Source organism: Rhea americana, unplaced genomic scaffold, assembly GCF_003343005.1.
Source record: "Rhea americana isolate MKP2758 unplaced genomic scaffold, rheAme1 scaffold_117, whole genome shotgun sequence".
NCBI lineage: Eukaryota > Metazoa > Chordata > Aves > Rheiformes > Rheidae > Rhea > Rhea americana.
In genome coordinates this window covers 2,587,150-2,604,241 of record NW_028185228.1, presented here as the reverse complement: position 1 = coordinate 2,604,241, position 17,092 = coordinate 2,587,150, and the positions used below count along the sequence as shown (strand labels likewise).

The window sequence follows — 17,092 nt, the reverse complement described above, 5'->3', positions numbered from 1 at the left end:
CAAGTGGGCACAAAAACATGAAAGGAAAAAAAAAAGTTTTGTAGACCACTAGAAGTATGGGAAGTCTTCTACATTTACTGCTAATCCTTTCCCTAAAGTTGCAGGCTTATAAGCTCTGTGGGTTTTGTTAATGCTAGCAGTTTTGATATTCTCTAATTACTCTGTAAAAGTAAAGTCTGCTGTTGATGGAACAACTTTTCCAAAAGCAAGTAGAGAAGTCAYTGCATAATTAAGGCTGGAAAAACACAGGCCTTTAAATTCCTATCTACTTGACACACAAAATAAAAGGCAACCCATAGCAAATATCACACTTAAGTAACATTTATTCTAGTGGAGTAGATGGTCCAAGTTAAAAGTACTCATGCAGTCAAGGGGCCTGGTGACTGTAAAGAACTTCTCCCCAGTTTGTGCTATATGTAAGCACTTCCACTGAAGTGAAAGTAAGGCAGAACCAAGATTCAGCAAGGTACAGGCACTTTGTTCCCAGTTCAAGCAGGGAAGAAAAAAGCCTATGTTAGGTCCTGGTCCCCTCCCACCCCAAAAAAACCTCATGTGTGTTAAACAGAACGTTGTAAAAAATAGAAAAAATCCAACACAGGAAGTCAGTGCTCCCTAACCATACACTACTAGTTTACTCCATCATACTTAAGACCAGAAGTATAAGAAAGCATAAATCAAAGCTTACTATTAACAAAACAAGTGTTCAGTTACCTGGGATATTGAGAGATATGTATAATTCCAAGTATTTGACAATAGTTAAGTATGGTTAACAGTCTGACTTGGTATTGCCAACCATGTCTAAGGGCTTGTCTAACTATATAGTTAAACAACTGCTTGTAGCAAGGAATACAGGAAAAGCTATTTTAGATTGATTCCACATTATCTGGTTACATAAAACAGAGTGATTTAAAAAAAAAAAAAAAAAAAAAAAAAAAAAAAAAAAAACACTCATATACCAAACAATATTCTAAATAAATAGTTCATCTTCATGACTATATACAGAGTCCCCATTACATTAGTTATCCAAGAAGGGCATGTCCGTGTCCATGGGTGCTGGGGCCAGTTCACATAAATAGAACAGCGTGGCTTCACTTGCTTCTGCCTCCGTCAGTGGCTCCAACCGCACGAGTTTGCTCTGAGTCGGCTCAGGATCCAGGCTGCTCTCCAGGAGCTCATCCACTTCCAGGGGTTTGTCAACAGAGGAGGCAGTGTCTGTTGTGCAGCTTCCACTCTCAGCATTGGAGCCTGGGTTCCCRTCAAGGAATGCAAGGAGTGGAAAGGCAGTGTACTGTATGAGTTGTTTATCTAAACAGAAAAAGGTTTCCCAAAACATTTATCGTTTCACATGCAATTCTCAGTGCAAGAGAAAAATGAGAATTTGAAGGGGGTTTTAATATTTTGGGGAGTTTTTTTTTTTTTGTTAATAATGATTTAAAAAGAACTGCTGCATTTATGCATAAAATTGTTTGGACTTTTTTGCAAAATCATCAGTTTTTCCCTGTACATTTGAGTTGTTTATCTAAACAGAAAAAGGTTTCCCAAAACATTTATCTTTTCACATGCAATTCTCAGTGCAAGAGAAAAATGAGAATTTGAGGGGGGTTTTAGTATTTTGGGGAGTTTTTTTTTTTTTTAATCATGATTTAAAAAGAACTGCTGCATTTATGCATAAAATTGGACTCTTCTGCAAAATCATCATTTGCTTATCATCATGAAAAAAAAAAGACAAGGAGCAAATAACTGAGATTGCTTTAGACCATGTTTGTTCTACTGTGAAACTGTTTCATCAAAATATTTATTACAACTAACCTGATTTGGGCTTAGAAACTTGTGATTCTTGTGAAGCAGTTGGATCAGTGTTGTTCTTGACAGTTTCAATTCCCTTTGGCTCCATCTGGAAAAGAAACCAAAATCTAAATATACTCTTAACATTTATTTCAATAGTTCATGACTGCAATGCCAACAGATCTTAGCTGGCTGACCATTAAAAATAATAGTAAGAACAAAAAAAAATCATTTGAAGGGATGCACTGGCATCAGTTATCCATAGTAATAAATCCTGGCCAAGAAAACATAAAATGAAAACAAACTTTTCTGAGGAAGAACTGAGACTAATGCTCCTAACACACTAGGATAAACTCAGAGAGTTAAGTCTCTTACTCTACTGGTTGTTCTAGGTTTCCCTTTCCCACCAGACAATACAGATGAAAACACTCTGTATATACCATGTTTGCAAGTAGTAAAATCTTAGCAGATGCAAAAGTCAACAGAATGATACTATGTACAGATATTGCCTTTAARGTAATTTAACACAGTTTTAAATGACATTATTTGTCACTGACTTGATAACGCTTTTTCCTCTTCCTGTTTAACAAATAGGATAAACTTAGCTGCAGCCTTTGTATTCTCATGGAARTCTTGAAAGCCAAAGCATAAAGAAAAACATTATTATACCACTAAAGAAAATAGGTGAAGGACAAAAAATAAAAAATAATAAAAAAACCACTTTGTATCTCTCGCTACTACGCAAGTTGAGCAATGGATTAAAGACTTACTTTAGGATTAGTGATATGATCTGTGGGATTCATCTGCACGGAGCTTGTAAAAAGCTAAATAAGACAAAACATATCAAGTTTTAGGTATCTCGATGGTCCTCTTAAGAATACAAATAAGTCACATCTGCATGTGTGTGCAGATAATCCCTGTACTGTRTTTTCACCCTCAGTCAGGATTAGAATTTATTTGCAAGTAGTTATCACTTTTGCCAAGAAAATCTAACACTGGGGTGGACTTGGTTTGGGATTGCATAAACTTTAGTGATAAAGGCAACAACTGCATCCTGCCTAACTTGGAATAATGCAGTTTGCTACTGCTGTAGTCTTCAAAATACTGATTCTTTCATATTTTGCTGCACAGARAGCTCTGGACAATGAGGGAGAACGCTCCCTCATCACATTTGCGAGTGACAGCAACTTCAAAGGAATCAATATACAGAAGAGCAGAGCTGCTGTTCAGAGGGATCTCCACGAGCTGTAAGAGTGGTCCAACAGGTACTTCACCAAGTTCAGAGCGAAATGCACCTCGGATACAGCAACTSCATGCACTGGCTCAAGCAAGAGACTAAGTCGACAGGGAGCAGCTGCTCAGAGACAAAACTGGAGTCTGTCTGGAGCAGACAACACCTAAGCATAGGCCAGCAGCATGGACTTGCTACAGGGAGGAGGCTATGACAATAAATTAATTACTAATTAACTATAAACTTGCTACAGCAAAAGCATAGCTTCTAGGTCAGTAGAACAATTATTTCCCTCTACACCACAGCTGAAGCCACTTCTGGAAGAGCATCCAGTTTTAGGCTCCCCAGTATGACAGCTTTCAAACTGGAGAGTGTCCAGAGGGCCACAGATGGTTAAGCGGCTGGAACAYAGGAGACACATGAGGCTGGGGAGCTTGACTTATTTTCTGAAGAGGAAAAGGTGCAGGAAGATGCAACTTCACTCTTCCGCTACTCCTGAAGAAGTGTTTTAGTTAAGACAGAAACCCCACAGGGCAGACAGAGAAAGGACAAGAGGCGAGAGTCACAGGTTGCAGCAAGGGAAATAGGGACTGATATACACACATAAAAAAGTTCTTCACAAGAAGCAATCAAGCACTTGAACAGACATCCAGAACGGCTATGTAATCTCCATCTTTGGAGATTTTCAGAATTTGAGTTGACATAGGCCTGAGCTTCATGTTAGATTGTGCTGCTGGCCCTGTTTTGAGCAGGGGGTTGAAACAGATGACCTGCAGAGGTCCCTTCCAACAATTTATTCTACCCTGCATAAATCCACAAAAAAATAAGAACGTTCACATATTCCTAAAAATAACTTGAAATGGCTAAGMAGCTTGTAAAACAAGTATCAAGGGCCTCTTTCACCCCAGTTCAATGAGAAGATCAAACAATATGTGCTAGACTATTTTGAAACAAGAATATTAGTCTAATTGTTGTCCAAGCTCCTGCAGCCACAAATAGAAATGTGTCTCATTAAGAAGCCATTCTTCCATCAGAAGTTTAAATCAGAGTAATCATCACAGAAAGCACTTGAACAGTAATGTAGCACTAAGAATTATACCAGTGCCATAGGAATATGAATTAGCACATGTGCCATAGGAACACAGACTAGCACATACTTGTAACTTCTCTCCTTTTAAAAAGGAAGCAAAAAAAAAAAGCTGTTTTTAAAAAACATTTTAGGTAGTAAAAAGCATGCACAAATGTTTTTTTCCTAGACCATTACTACAATACCATAGAAATATTAAAACAAATGGAGAAAATTACATCAACCAGAAGATCTGGATCTATGCTGAACTGTCGTCCTGATAACATAGCCTGGAAATCCTCTAAACTGCAGTCAATACTGTAAAGATAATCCAGCAGTTCAACTCTGGAAAAAACAAACAATACTGTGTTACTTCACTCCTTAAGAAAAAGGAGAAAAATTCACAATTAAATTTTACACAGATGTACTATATGCATCTGAAAATCTTCACTAGTATTACAATAATCACCTCTCATTAAAAACAATTTTCAGAAAAAGACTGAAAGCTTATAGCCTTGCTCTTCAAAGTATAACATATGTAAAGGAAGCAGACACTTCAGAACAGAAATCACATCAATGTAACACTACAACAGGCAGCAGCAGAGATGTACTACTTACATCCAGCTAGCCCTAACAGAGTCCCCTCTGCCTGCAAGAACTATAATAAATCCTTAGAGGATAATCAGGAACATTACACCACATCAGACTATACACTCCAACTCATTTCCTTCACCATGAAAAGCAGAGAGGGTCCTGACCCCTTCCCCCAGTCAAGAGAAATGGAACGTAAGGAGTTCTCTTCCTCTCTAAGCTGCTGATACCAATTACATTAAATCATGCATACCACTTCTCTGTTATGAAATCTACATTCAATGACTATGGAGCAAGCAGTATAATTACAATGACTTTTTAAATAGTGAAATGATTTTAGATTTTAAGAGTAGCAATAAAAATGTCTGTCCATAGCCAGGAAGAATGAATGCTGCCTTTTAGGACACACTGTATGACATATTTATTCTTAAAAAGAGCRTGCCATTGATAATTTCTGAGTTTGAAATAGGGAAAAAGAAAACACGCATACAAAAACTAGAGTGGAATAACACCTTACAAACTGTTAGTTGCTTGCATCAAATATTCATGTTTATGCTGTTACCCAATGAAAAGCATAGAATTCAAAGCAGTCTGGACTCCAGCTGAGAAGGAGAAAGGGCAGAAGGGTAAATATGTGGAACTGCAGTGGAATTTGCAGGGAAGCTTGCTCTCTCAACTCTTAACAGATGTTCAAGAAATTATTAAAAAATAAAGACTATTAACTTCACCTAATGCAAAAAATATTTTCAATAAAGCAAGCCTGTTAGAAATTCACTACTTCCATACCTTTAAAGCAGTAACAAGTCTGACAGAACCAAGCCTCCTAATATTTCTACACAAGCACTAAAATAAGATCAATCATAACATGACTAGAATGAAGGTGATCTGTAAAATCTAAGTTGTGAGTASAAGCTGCTAATTACTTCTCTTAACCTTAGTCAAACAATTAGTTCTGATATTTAAAAAAAAGACAGGCTACTCACTTTCCAAGAAGATTTATGTTCTGTGAAATCACTCCATTCTCACTGAGTATGGAATCCATCACTGAGACTGGATCTTCAGCAGTTAAAGCTGACTGGTTATTCAGCTGTACAGCACTTGACATGAGTGGACTTGTACTGTCACTGACAGGGCTAAGGGGATCATTAGCTGGGAGAGCAAATGGTTCTGTGCTTTTATCCCCCTGAATTACCGGGGCGTATTCTTCCTCATTATCATCTTCTACAATTACAATATCAGGAGAATGACTACAGCTGTAATATGAGACAAATGAATTAATTAACAGTGTTTCATGCATTTATTTAAGCTGGTACTATTTCATAGATTCAATTAGCTCCCATTTTAGCCAAGCTATTGTATGCAAGTGAGCTTTCCTTCTCCRTTTTAATAGGAAGTAAAGCAAGATGTGCTAACCTCATCTATTCTCCATTGAGATGGCACAGGAATGCTCAACACTGTTAATACAACTTGGCTAATAGAGCAAGGCCATAATGACAGTTGCACTCTACTATATAGGTACAGRAACATTTTGATATTTTTGCATAAGAACAATTTTAAGCTTGCATATAACCAAAATAAGTATGAATTTGGTCAAAACATATGAGGCCATGAAACTAGACAGGTCATGTGTATTTTGTCTTTCCTCTTGAASAAAATTCAACCCCAGAGTAACCATAAAGGATCTCAGTCAACTGTGTTGCAGTTACTTAAGTTTGTTTATGTATACCAGGAAGGCAATTTAAAAACTCAGTAGGGAAAGGAGTCTCAAAGAGTTTATTTTCCTCTGTATTCTTATGATTTTCTCAATTCTTAAATAAYTGCACTGCCTCTCTACCACAGCCTCATCTTTATTACTTTTCTACCAAAGAATGTATCCCCAGACATCAGTTTGACAAAACAATAGTACTAGTTTAAGCATTGGCTAGCGTATATCTAGGTTATATTCCCTACAGCATAACACAGGCCCTAGTAACTCAATGCAACTTGGGAGCAGACTTGCATCTGAATCCCTGGAYCAAATTTCAACTGCTTATGGCTAGGAGATGAACTTCTACAGAGCAAAGTACATCAAGAGAAAGAAGTAACAGCCACAAATTACCTGAAATCACACARATGGAACAGTTTCCATTTCAGTTTAAATGGGAAAGCTGTGTGTGGTAGCTACTGAAATTAACAAGCTTACTGCATGCGGGTTGTGCGGGGTAAAGCCTTCCTSTCTGCGTTCATAGCCGTAAGACGACACCAGTTATGCTAGCAGGAGTGCRTAATACAGATTTCTTTTCACTGATTTCTAACTTCACCATATTGAGAWTTTAGTAGCTAATTTAACTCTTTGAAACAAATCCACAGGTCAATAAATCATAACCTACAGTGAATTCACAGATGAAACTACTATATACGCAGCAGTACTGAATAACACTTGTATGCAAGATAATCTGAACTGTTTCGTACTATACAATGGTGAAAACTAGTTATCCATGTAGACTTCTACAGAATTCTTACTTGGAAGAATCTGAAGTGGTATCTTCACTTGTTTCTGGTGTAATGGGAGGATTTTCTTCATCACCCATAGGATTTTCTTCATCACCCACATCCTCAGTGACATCATAAATAATGATATCATCTGAAAGCTGCTCCCTCTGTTTTAAGCCCTCAGGTCTGTTGAGAGGTACCTGAAAATTATTTTTAAAAGATTAAAGGAACAATTACATTAACTTCACCATTCTGACAGTTATCATTGCCTCTGAAACTGCTTTAAATCTAAAGATGTGCAAGTGTTTTCCTACATCTCAAGAGATCACAAAGTGACTGTATAGATTGAAGTTTATTAGAAAAACACATAAACAAATGAACRAGTTACAGAAGAGCAGCTATAGAAAAAATACTTGGCAAATTATACAGGCACAGAAAYAAAAATACATCAGCAATGTCAGAGAGTAAAAGTAACAATAAATCTAAATTATGGCCCAACACAARAACCAAGACCACAAAAAAGTGACCCTTAGTCTTGATCTGCCATTTAAGTAGCACTTTGTTGTAAAGTTACTACTTCTAAGAAATAGCTTTCCCACGTTATATTACTCATTCTGATGTTTGCCCCACGAAGAATTATTTCAACACCAGGAAGTAACTTTCAGAGGTGTAACTCATTCAAATGTCAAAGGAATTTGACACAATTTTGCTGGACTGGATGCTGCCTTGCAGAGCAACAAACTGTATTCTTGTCCGTGGATGAGACTAGGTACTAGTAATTCACTTCCCTAAGGCAGGCTATTTCATCTGTCTACTCCCTCTCCTCCTTACTTTGTTCCAACACAAGGTTCGTATAAAAGAAAACTTACGTGATGGTTATTGTCAGCTGTTTCTTTGACAATTTGTTGAAAAACATTTGACTTTGTAGGTCCATTAGTGTTCAGAAGTAAGGGCCTGAACCAGCACAGAAAAAAAAAAAGAAGAGAGAGAGAGACTAACAGTAATCTCAAAACTATTTCTTTGGTTTTTAGTCAACACCACCCTCAGCATACTGACCAAGGAGCACATTTTCAAGATCACACCTACCTCTTACGCTTTAGGCTCACTAGCTGGTTATTCTGCACCAAGGTAACAATAAATTGCACAATCTATGAGGAAAAGAATACTATTATTAGTAATTTTACTGTATAATAGTTTGTTTCAGAGTATCAAGATACCTTATAGCATAAAACCTCAACAATAACTCTATACATCAGCAGTAGAACTCTTCTGTGTGATAACTATCATACAGATCAGTTCAGGAAGGTTAAAATCAAAATTGATCAGAAAACACTGYCAGATAACATCTAAAAAGAATACAGTTAATCAGTTCTCTAAGAAAAGCTTTTCCATATAGCAAGTGATAGAGTATATTTTTACACTAAATAATTAAATTTATAGAAATAAAATCTAGTAACTTAAACTATTAAATAACCCTAATAAACAAATCACAGAAGGCACATTAAGGATGTTTAGAGAGTYAGGTTATGTCCACAGTCAAAACTGGTCCTCGTGAAAGGAGCTGACAGATTCACGGATGGAACAGGAAGAAAAAAAAACAAGACACATACAGATGACTGTATTCATCAGCTGTCCAGTGAAATGTTAAGTCTTTCATTCTATATTTTTGGCTTGAACAACCCAAAAAGCAGTACAAGTCTCTGTTACAAGGTTGCCTACAGTACTGTTGTTTTGTAATATGCAAAAAAAAAAAAAGCATAAGCAATTTGAATTTACATCAGTTTTGATAGATCRGAAGTGTAATTTAAGATAAGCTAATGTATAAGATGTGTATTCCATCCAATATTTTTTGATAACTTTAGAAATAAAAGATTAGTGYTAAATGGGAGAGTAATGAATGTTCAATATAGAATTTTGTAATTTTTTCAGCACGATGCACTTTTTCCTAAGATCTGTGAGCTCAAAATATTRGTCAGCTCTCTCCTGAAGCAACCGAAAATGGATAGATCATTTTAAGGGTACTTAATGAATGACATACGATCTTCCTATACCCCTTTCTTTAAAGATATTTAAAGGGAGTTTGTCATCTGCTGCTTCTGCTTATGCAGTGAGACATGCTGAATGTTAGTCTTACAAAGATTTGCTCACCATACATCACCTTTTCTTTTTTCCCTACTAAAAAGACATTTCATACATGTTAAAAAAAAAAAAAAAAAAAGCTAAATGTAAGAGAACCTGCAGATATTCCTAGTTAAGGCATCATATGCAGAAAATACTTGAATGGTTGAAGCCTTACCTTCCGAATAACTTGCTGTTGTTGCAAGTGTTTTGCTCTCAGCTCTGCCACTTCCCTCCAAAGAGATTCATTCTCTCTGTTTAAAAAGAACAATTTAAGTCGAGTCTAATCCAMGTTTTAAAATAGGTACATTAATAATTTTTTGTTAAAGATAGYTGGTTTCATTAAAACTCTTTGAAATGTGTTTTTAAGATTGGAGAAGGGGGGCACCCAAACTATTACAAAAGCAGCAGTCTTAGCAAAGAACTACAAATCAGAGACTCAAACAGAACATAATAGTCTGCATCAGATAATTATTTTTCTCAAAAACGGTTTTCCCAAAGTTAGCAATGCAGCATTCCAAAACTAAGTATCTTCCTTTCACATACGGAAGTCCACCCTCTCCTCTTCTTTCTTCTAGTAATTAAATCTCAAGAAATTATAATAAGAAAGAAGTTGGTTTCTGATAGCAGCAAACGACCAAGCAACTAAGAATATAGTTTTTGCTCACTAGTTTAAAACAAACCAACAGAAAAAAAATCAATCAAAAAGAAAAAAACCTACTCTTCATCCATACCAGGCCTGTTTGCCCTCCCTAACACAACAGGTGCCAGTCAGCTATCAGAAAGCATCTTGTAAGCATTTCTACAGAACAAGCCCTACGTGCAGCTGCAGGTTATCCTTAGAGTCACCTCTGTTAGCTCAAGTACAGAAGCATAATAGGTACTAAATATAACAGGAGGACAGCAGGTGACAGCTTTCATGAAAAACTGCTGTTTTACATACCTCAGTTTTTCCARTACTCTCAATAGCCAGAATTAAGGAACTACAAAAACTGTTGTTCAAGTAAGTTTTGTTATCTTTTCCATGAACCTTGTTGTTTTCAACAGCATAAAGCACATTTGGAGGTAGCTAACAAATATAGAGAGCTTCACCGAGAAAGCAAAGACAATATACCACCCTCTTCTCTTTTGTAGCCTAGTTTTCAACACAGATACACACCAAAAAAAGGAAGAAAAGTYCTCCCCTGGTGTTCAGCATTTTTTTGGAAACCTTTAGCTAAGTTTTCAGAAACAGCTCTTGATATATTTTCCAAAAGACACTTAAGCACACTATTATGAAGCTTATTACTCACTCCTCAAGCTGCTGCTGCATCCAACATGCAATTTAAGGGTATGGCTCCCTCACAAATTTGAACAACGGAGACCAGAGATTCTGAACTTTCTCTATTTCCCCACCAGCTTTCTGAACATGTTTTCGTAGATTTAGTTCCAATTTCTACTTCAGTCATTTGGAACAACAGTGTTGTTGCCAAGACTGATCAATCTTCTGATCTTTCACAAACTGTCAGGCTGTTAGCAACCTCATGCAGTTTCAGACAAAGTCAGCTCTGCTCTGAGCACCTGTTTGGACCACATGGCCTCCAGAGATTCCTTCCAACCCAAATTAATCTGTGATTCTAAAAGGCAAAAATGAGCATGATTTCTCATACAGACTGGTCAACTCTTAATAAAGACTGTTCCTAAGTGAAGCAAGTTTAACTTTGAATATTCAAATAACTAATTAGAACCAAAGACTTTAAGAAGCATTTACTTCTTAAAACTTAACCYAATAGTTACCTCTGCCACAGAAGCATGTAATTTTTTATATTCTCAATCTGGAGTCTTGGGACAGAGATACTGCTAAAGTGCTGTGATTTATGGTGCAAAAGTTTATATCTTATATTCTGTCTGCATCTTCATACTCTAAAAGATTAAGTAATTAGTGACACATATTTCCTCACGTTGAGGATAAATGTAATTACTAAACAGGTAATAATGCTATTCTAAAAATACTCTATTTATAATTAGATTTTAGAATCTGTGCCTCTGCAGCAGAGGTAACTTAACTGAATTCCTAAATTAGATTTCTAAAGAGATTTTCATAAGCATCAATTGTCCTGCAATTTTCAGTAGTAGGGGAATTAAGACAACAACAGAAAAATAAAAAGGTAGCAAAAACATAACCATTATAGTAAAAAAATTATATATAAGCAAATTTTATTTATAATTTGCACAAATTAAACTCTGCCTCAAACAAACTTGAAGACATAAAACAATACACTTTTATGTGAAAAGTTCAGCTGAAAGTTCATCCTCAGCAGCATTACAGAATTAAAGATATTATTTAATTGCCCATTACTAAACATTAAATTTGCTTACTATTTTTAGTTAYATAAGAATTTAATTTTTGTAATTTAATTCTTTTACTAAAGATTATTTTCCCAAAGCAACATTTAAAGTTAGGTATTCAGAAATTGAAATATTTACATTTAAGAGAAACTTTTTTTTCTTTACAAAAAAACTTTATTTCCTATATCATTTTTGCCAAAAAATAAAGAAGCCTCAGACACTGATGTTTCAAATTTTTTGCCCAATACATATTACAGAATTACTCAATTTTAGTTATTAGTTGCTGTTGGAGAAACTTACCTCTTTAAAGCAGACAATCGAGATTCAATAGTTTCTTGTTTAATTTGCACTTTCTGAGCACTGCTTATGATTTTGGAGAGATCCTCCTGACGAATCTTGTTTTCTTCAGGTCTCGAAGAAGAAACCTTTAAAGGATGAGAATCCAGAACCTTTTTTTACTTTTATTTTTTTAATATCATTTTCTTTGGTGATCAAGTATATTTGCTGCTAGTTTTGGTAATCTATGTGTTCTTAAGTTCACAGTCAACCAAGCATCATACACAAAGCACAGAAATATACAGACATTTTTCTTCTAACTGCCACMAAACTAGCTTTAATTGTTAAACATTTTTGTACTTTCTGATTCTTCAAACATTCTAAGTGCTCCATTTAATAACTGCTTATAAATTAATGAATGTTAACAAGTGCATTTATCCCACCAGTTTAACTTGCTTTATTTCTATTTCATGTATGTTCCTATGCAGTTCTGCTTCATGAGGASTGTAGAGTATATTTCAGAAACACATTTAGCAGCATGAGAGTCAACTCCTCAAAAATGTATTTAACGAGTGAAAGTATATTTCCACAGCAGCACAGTTTATTGACTTTCCCAAACTCCAAGCTTATTTGGCACCCATAATTCTGCAATAATTAAATTTGACACAAACTTCACTATTAATTCATATTTATTAGTACAGATTTGCTATATATTGAATTTTCACTAACCTTCCTTTTAATGTGTTCCAACAAGTCCTCCCGACCCTGCTTAAAATACGGGTGCTGAAACTCTACTGGACCATCTCGCTCCAGTTTGACAATCCCAGAATCAACATGTACAACTTTACGGAAGCCATCTTAAAAATAAAAATAAAAAAATAAAAGACCTCTCAAAACTCACATTAAGAAATTGAAGTTAGTGTCCCAACTATCAGTTCAGAACTATCAGAACATATCAGTTCTGAGGCTCAGACAGTATCCCAGTGGCAAAGAACAGTGTCACTGCTCAAAGGATGTTATCTACAGGATGCAGAACTACACTAGAAATAAAAGAAAACACAAGAACTTACACATGTTCAATTGTCTGACAAAGCTTGCCATGTTGTTGTGCTTGAAGTACTTAGGAAGAATCTCTTTTGCAAATCTCTGTTCATCCAACACCAAGAAACTCTGGCCATTCTAAAATGAAAGAGACATCAAGCTACTTAAAAACTATTGTAGAAACACTCTGGGCTTTTAGAACTAATCACCGGATAGGAATGTTTCCTTTGTGCATGCAGAATGTAACTGATCTGCTTGCCTACAGACAATTTTCCACAACAAATAGTGTACAAACCCTGCAGTTGCAAAGCAACTAAATATTACCAATTTACATTGCTATCCATATCTTATGGGAATTATTCATTGCTATWCTTAGCTTCCTCAAGAAGTAAATCAATACAACTAATTTACTAACAATTATCACAGTTTCACTACCGTACAGTAGTAACAATTTTCTATGTTGCTTCAAAGTCTTGGAAGGAATTAAAACAGAAAAACTGCACAAGGGAAATAARAAGTAGCTAGAAATCCTTTTTCCTTTCCAGTATGAAAAACAAGACCAGCTTGATTGGACTGAGAAAGAGAGTACAAGATGCCAACTAGGTTTTGGATTAGCAAGAAAAAAAACACACTCAAGTCAATACCCACTCCTACTGGGATGCCAACTGTGGGTGAGGACTGATCTTTTCATCACAGAATTGATCATGGAGTTTCAGCCACATTGACTAAAAAAGGACACTCAACTGTTTGTTCTTCAATGACTGTGCTCCATCAGCCACAGGGCAAGTAACTGACAGACTTCCAATTAGGTACTTTAAAATGGTTTAGGTGTTGTCTGTGTATCCGTAGTACTCTGGCCCTGCATTTAATATGAAGCCTATCATCTTTGACAAACGTCAGTGTTGCTACCCCAGCTGCTGAGAAGCCCTCTAGCTCAAGGAATCCCATGTGTTTGTTACCCCCAAATGCCAGCACCTCTACGGTTCCATGAAACTTAAAAGAAAACTATGAGGTCACGTGAAAATTCATGTTTTACAGCTTGATATTGATCAAAGAGTAAGGATCATCAGAATAAGGTCTATAAATGGCTAGCCATCAAACAAGTTATGAGCACAAGACAGAGGTCAGTGGGAAAGACAAAAACGTACTAAATTATGCATAACTATCTCTTGCTTCCTCTTTTCCTTACACTGACTGATTTTCAGCCAAAGAAAGGGCAAAAGTTGACCACAAAAACAGCATTACAGTAACCCTGTAGTGCCAACAGGCAGCTTTTGTGCAGCACCTAACTTCTCAGTCATTTTGAAACTGTTCAGGACTGTCCCTGTAAAATTTGGGAAATACTTCTAGTTGTTGTTGCCCTGACAGTTACTTACTGCAATGCTGTAAAYAGACTGAGACCTGACTTTAACTCAYTGAAGCATTACCACATAGGTAAATACGGTTTTCAAGTCTCATTTTATTAAACCGCAGCATACAGTGATCTTTCAAATACTTAATTTTATACTCCTTATACATATTTCCAGAGACAACACACATCTGCTGCTTCACTGAGACAGAGGAAGAGACTAGATTTATCTACTTAGTTCTAAACAAATCCATATCTTTGCACTGTAGGGATAAACAGTGAAACCAAAGTTGGTATTATTGTAACTGTACTTTTGCCTTACAGTTACACTTACAGTAAGCCTGTACTTTCTGTAACTCACAATACTGATTTGTTATTTTAAAAGATGCAACCACTTGTATAGCAAGTTATCCAAACACCTTCTCCCCAATATGAGAACTGCTGAAACAGTGCATCAGTTGTGATTAGCAGATCTTGCTTCTGCAAACTGCCTCAAAGAATCTCTAGCCATACCATAGTCTTAAGAATACAGTGACATATAACAGCTGCCTTGGCTTGTTTACTTGAGATAAATACATGTAATAAATCTTATAACATCCAAAATGAAGCATCCACTAAATATGTCAAGTGTCAAAAAGAGCATTTCTTAAGCTAGACTGCATTTGAACCTTTATAAACACCTTTAGCATCTCTCTTCCAGGGAGAAAGAAAAAAGAAAAAAAATGCACTAAAAGCAAAGGTGCTATAATCTAGGTACAACCTGTTTATTCTCCCCAAAGTCCTAGCTGAAGTTACTGATAACTCAATACCAGTAAAATGCTTAAGACATTTTAGATATCTTTACCATTGCTTGAGCGCTTAAAACACTCTCAAGACTAAAGATACCTACCACTGAAGATGGTAAAGATGACTRAAGATACCACCTTACCCACTGAAGRTGTCTGTACAGTTTAGGAGTGGAGGTGGCAGTTTTGGGGTTTTCTTTTTTAAATAGCGTATGGGAAGAAAATATCTAAGATATAGCAAATGGAAGCTATTATTACAGAAATTGCTTATCATTTCATCACGAAAGATTTAATGACGTCCACCGAACCAAGGCAGCCAGCTCTTCCCTACGCTGTAAGACGGTTACTTCCTGCATTCCAATATATTAAGTCAGTCGTAAATCAAGTTACTGTGCACCCTGCCGAGCGCTGTTTTGTTATTTGCTGCAGAGCAGCGCTGCCCTGCGATCCGCTCTGCTCCGCGCCGCTCCGACGCGGGCGCAACAGTTGCCGCGCGCGCGCCACCCCCCCCCACTCACGTGACAGGCGCGCGCCACGTGCTCCGCAGCCCGCCAATGAGCGCGCGCGGCGCGGCTCCGCGGCGCTCCCGGCCGGCCATGCCGCACGCTGCCGCCGCCGCCTCAGCTGGCGGCCGCGGGCAGGGGCGAGGATGCGCCGAGGGACCCGGCGCGGAGCTCTCGGTCTTCTGAGGACGCAGAGCAACACACCGGGTGGAGCTACCGAGACCTCTGGCCTCGGCGCAACTTCTTCTTACGCCACGAGGGCTGAATTTGTTTTTACACGGGAGGGGGAAAGCACCACCCCTCACGTTTTATAATATAAGGCATGTAAATATCCCATATTTGCTGATTTTCCAGCTGTYTTTACGTACAGACTTAAAAAAAATCTGTCATGCAATTCCCTCGTTCACGAAAAAAAGGCATGATTATGAACTAATTATTACAGAATCCCACCTGACTTCTATATTATCACTAGTAYTGGTTAAAAAAAAACAAAAACACTGGACTGCGGAAAAAACAAAACAAAAACACCCTCAGACCCCCGCCCYCTATTACACAGCTCTCCTTAAAGCTCAGAGCCGCCCATCAGCCGTCTCTGCAGGAMACCCCCCTCGGGAGCAGCGAGTCGGGGCAGGCAAATAGCTCWCTTCCCGGCAGCCAGCTGACCGCGCACCGATTTTAGAGGGGCGAGGAAGGGAAAGAGAGGCGAGACCCCCATCGCCCTTCCAGCGGGATCTACAACACCCGGCATTTACACCCTGCAACAGGGACAGCGCTGGAGGGCCCGCAGGGGAACCTGCCCTCCTCCCCCCCCCCCCCCCCGCGGGGTGGCAACGGCCCGCTCTCCCACCGGGGGGCGGTCGGGGAGAGCCGCCGCAGGCCAGGCCCGGCGGGCGCGCCCGCTTGTCCCCCCGCTCTCCCGACGCCCGCCGAGACCCGCGCCGCAGGCCCCGTGCCCCCCCTCCCCTGCACCCCCCACCCGGCACCGCCGGCGCCGCCATGCCATAGCGCCCCCACCACCACCAAGGCAGGCCGGTGGGGGGGGATGCGGAGCGGCCCAAACGGCCGCGGCTCGCGCGCCGCCGCACCTGGCTCCAGGTGATGAGCTGGTTGCTCGGGGCCTCGCCCACCAGCGCCCACAGCTTGCTCAGGAAGGCCGGGACCCCCGCGCCGGCGGAGGGCGGCTGCTGCGGCTGTTGGGGCTGTTGCTGCTGCGGCTGCTGTTGCTGCTTCATTGTCGCTCCGGAGCCTCCTCGGTCTGGAAGGGGGAGGGGCGGGGAGGGAGGAGAACCAGCGCGACCCGAGGCCCCCGCCCCGCCCCCGGCTCCGGCTACGCGCGCGCGTGCGCGCCGGCGCCAGCTTCCCCGCCCCTTTCCCCGCTCCGCCCCCCTCCCCCCCGACTCCGCGCGACTTACATAACCGGCCCACGTGCGCCGCCCTCACGTGTCACAACAGCGCGAGCCCCGCCGGCCGGCAGCCGCGGCGCCGGGGAAGGCGGGCGAGAAGGTGGAGACATGCAAACGACCCGGGGGCCGCGGCCAACCCGGGGGC

General features: G+C 39.1%; 1 protein-coding gene across 3 annotated transcripts; it reads right to left on the bottom strand.

Annotated features, from left to right (window-relative positions):
* Positions 1 to 305: 305 nt before the first annotated feature.
* On the bottom strand, positions 306 to 16,858 carry LOC146600758 (heat shock factor protein 2). Of its 3 annotated transcripts, none has more exons than XM_085318645.1 (13): positions 16,630 to 16,858; positions 12,938 to 13,046; positions 12,597 to 12,724; positions 11,892 to 12,016; positions 9,442 to 9,517; positions 8,232 to 8,293; positions 8,015 to 8,099; positions 7,176 to 7,345; positions 5,657 to 5,926; positions 4,322 to 4,427; positions 2,556 to 2,609; positions 1,810 to 1,894; positions 306 to 1,245 (listed from the first exon to the last, which is right to left on the bottom strand). In XM_085318645.1, exons 1-13 carry the CDS (start codon positions 16,774 to 16,776, stop codon positions 1,016 to 1,018), a joined length of 1,647 nt encoding a protein of 548 aa, XP_085174771.1. In that variant the 5' UTR covers positions 16,777 to 16,858; the 3' UTR covers positions 306 to 1,015. The 3 variants fall into 3 exon arrangements, with proteins under 3 accessions (XP_085174771.1, XP_085174760.1, XP_085174764.1); XM_085318634.1 differs by having other exon boundaries at positions 306 to 1,305; positions 16,630 to 16,856; XM_085318638.1 differs by lacking the exon at positions 2,556 to 2,609 and having other exon boundaries at positions 306 to 1,305; positions 16,630 to 16,857.
* Positions 16,859 to 17,092: the final 234 nt, after the last annotated feature.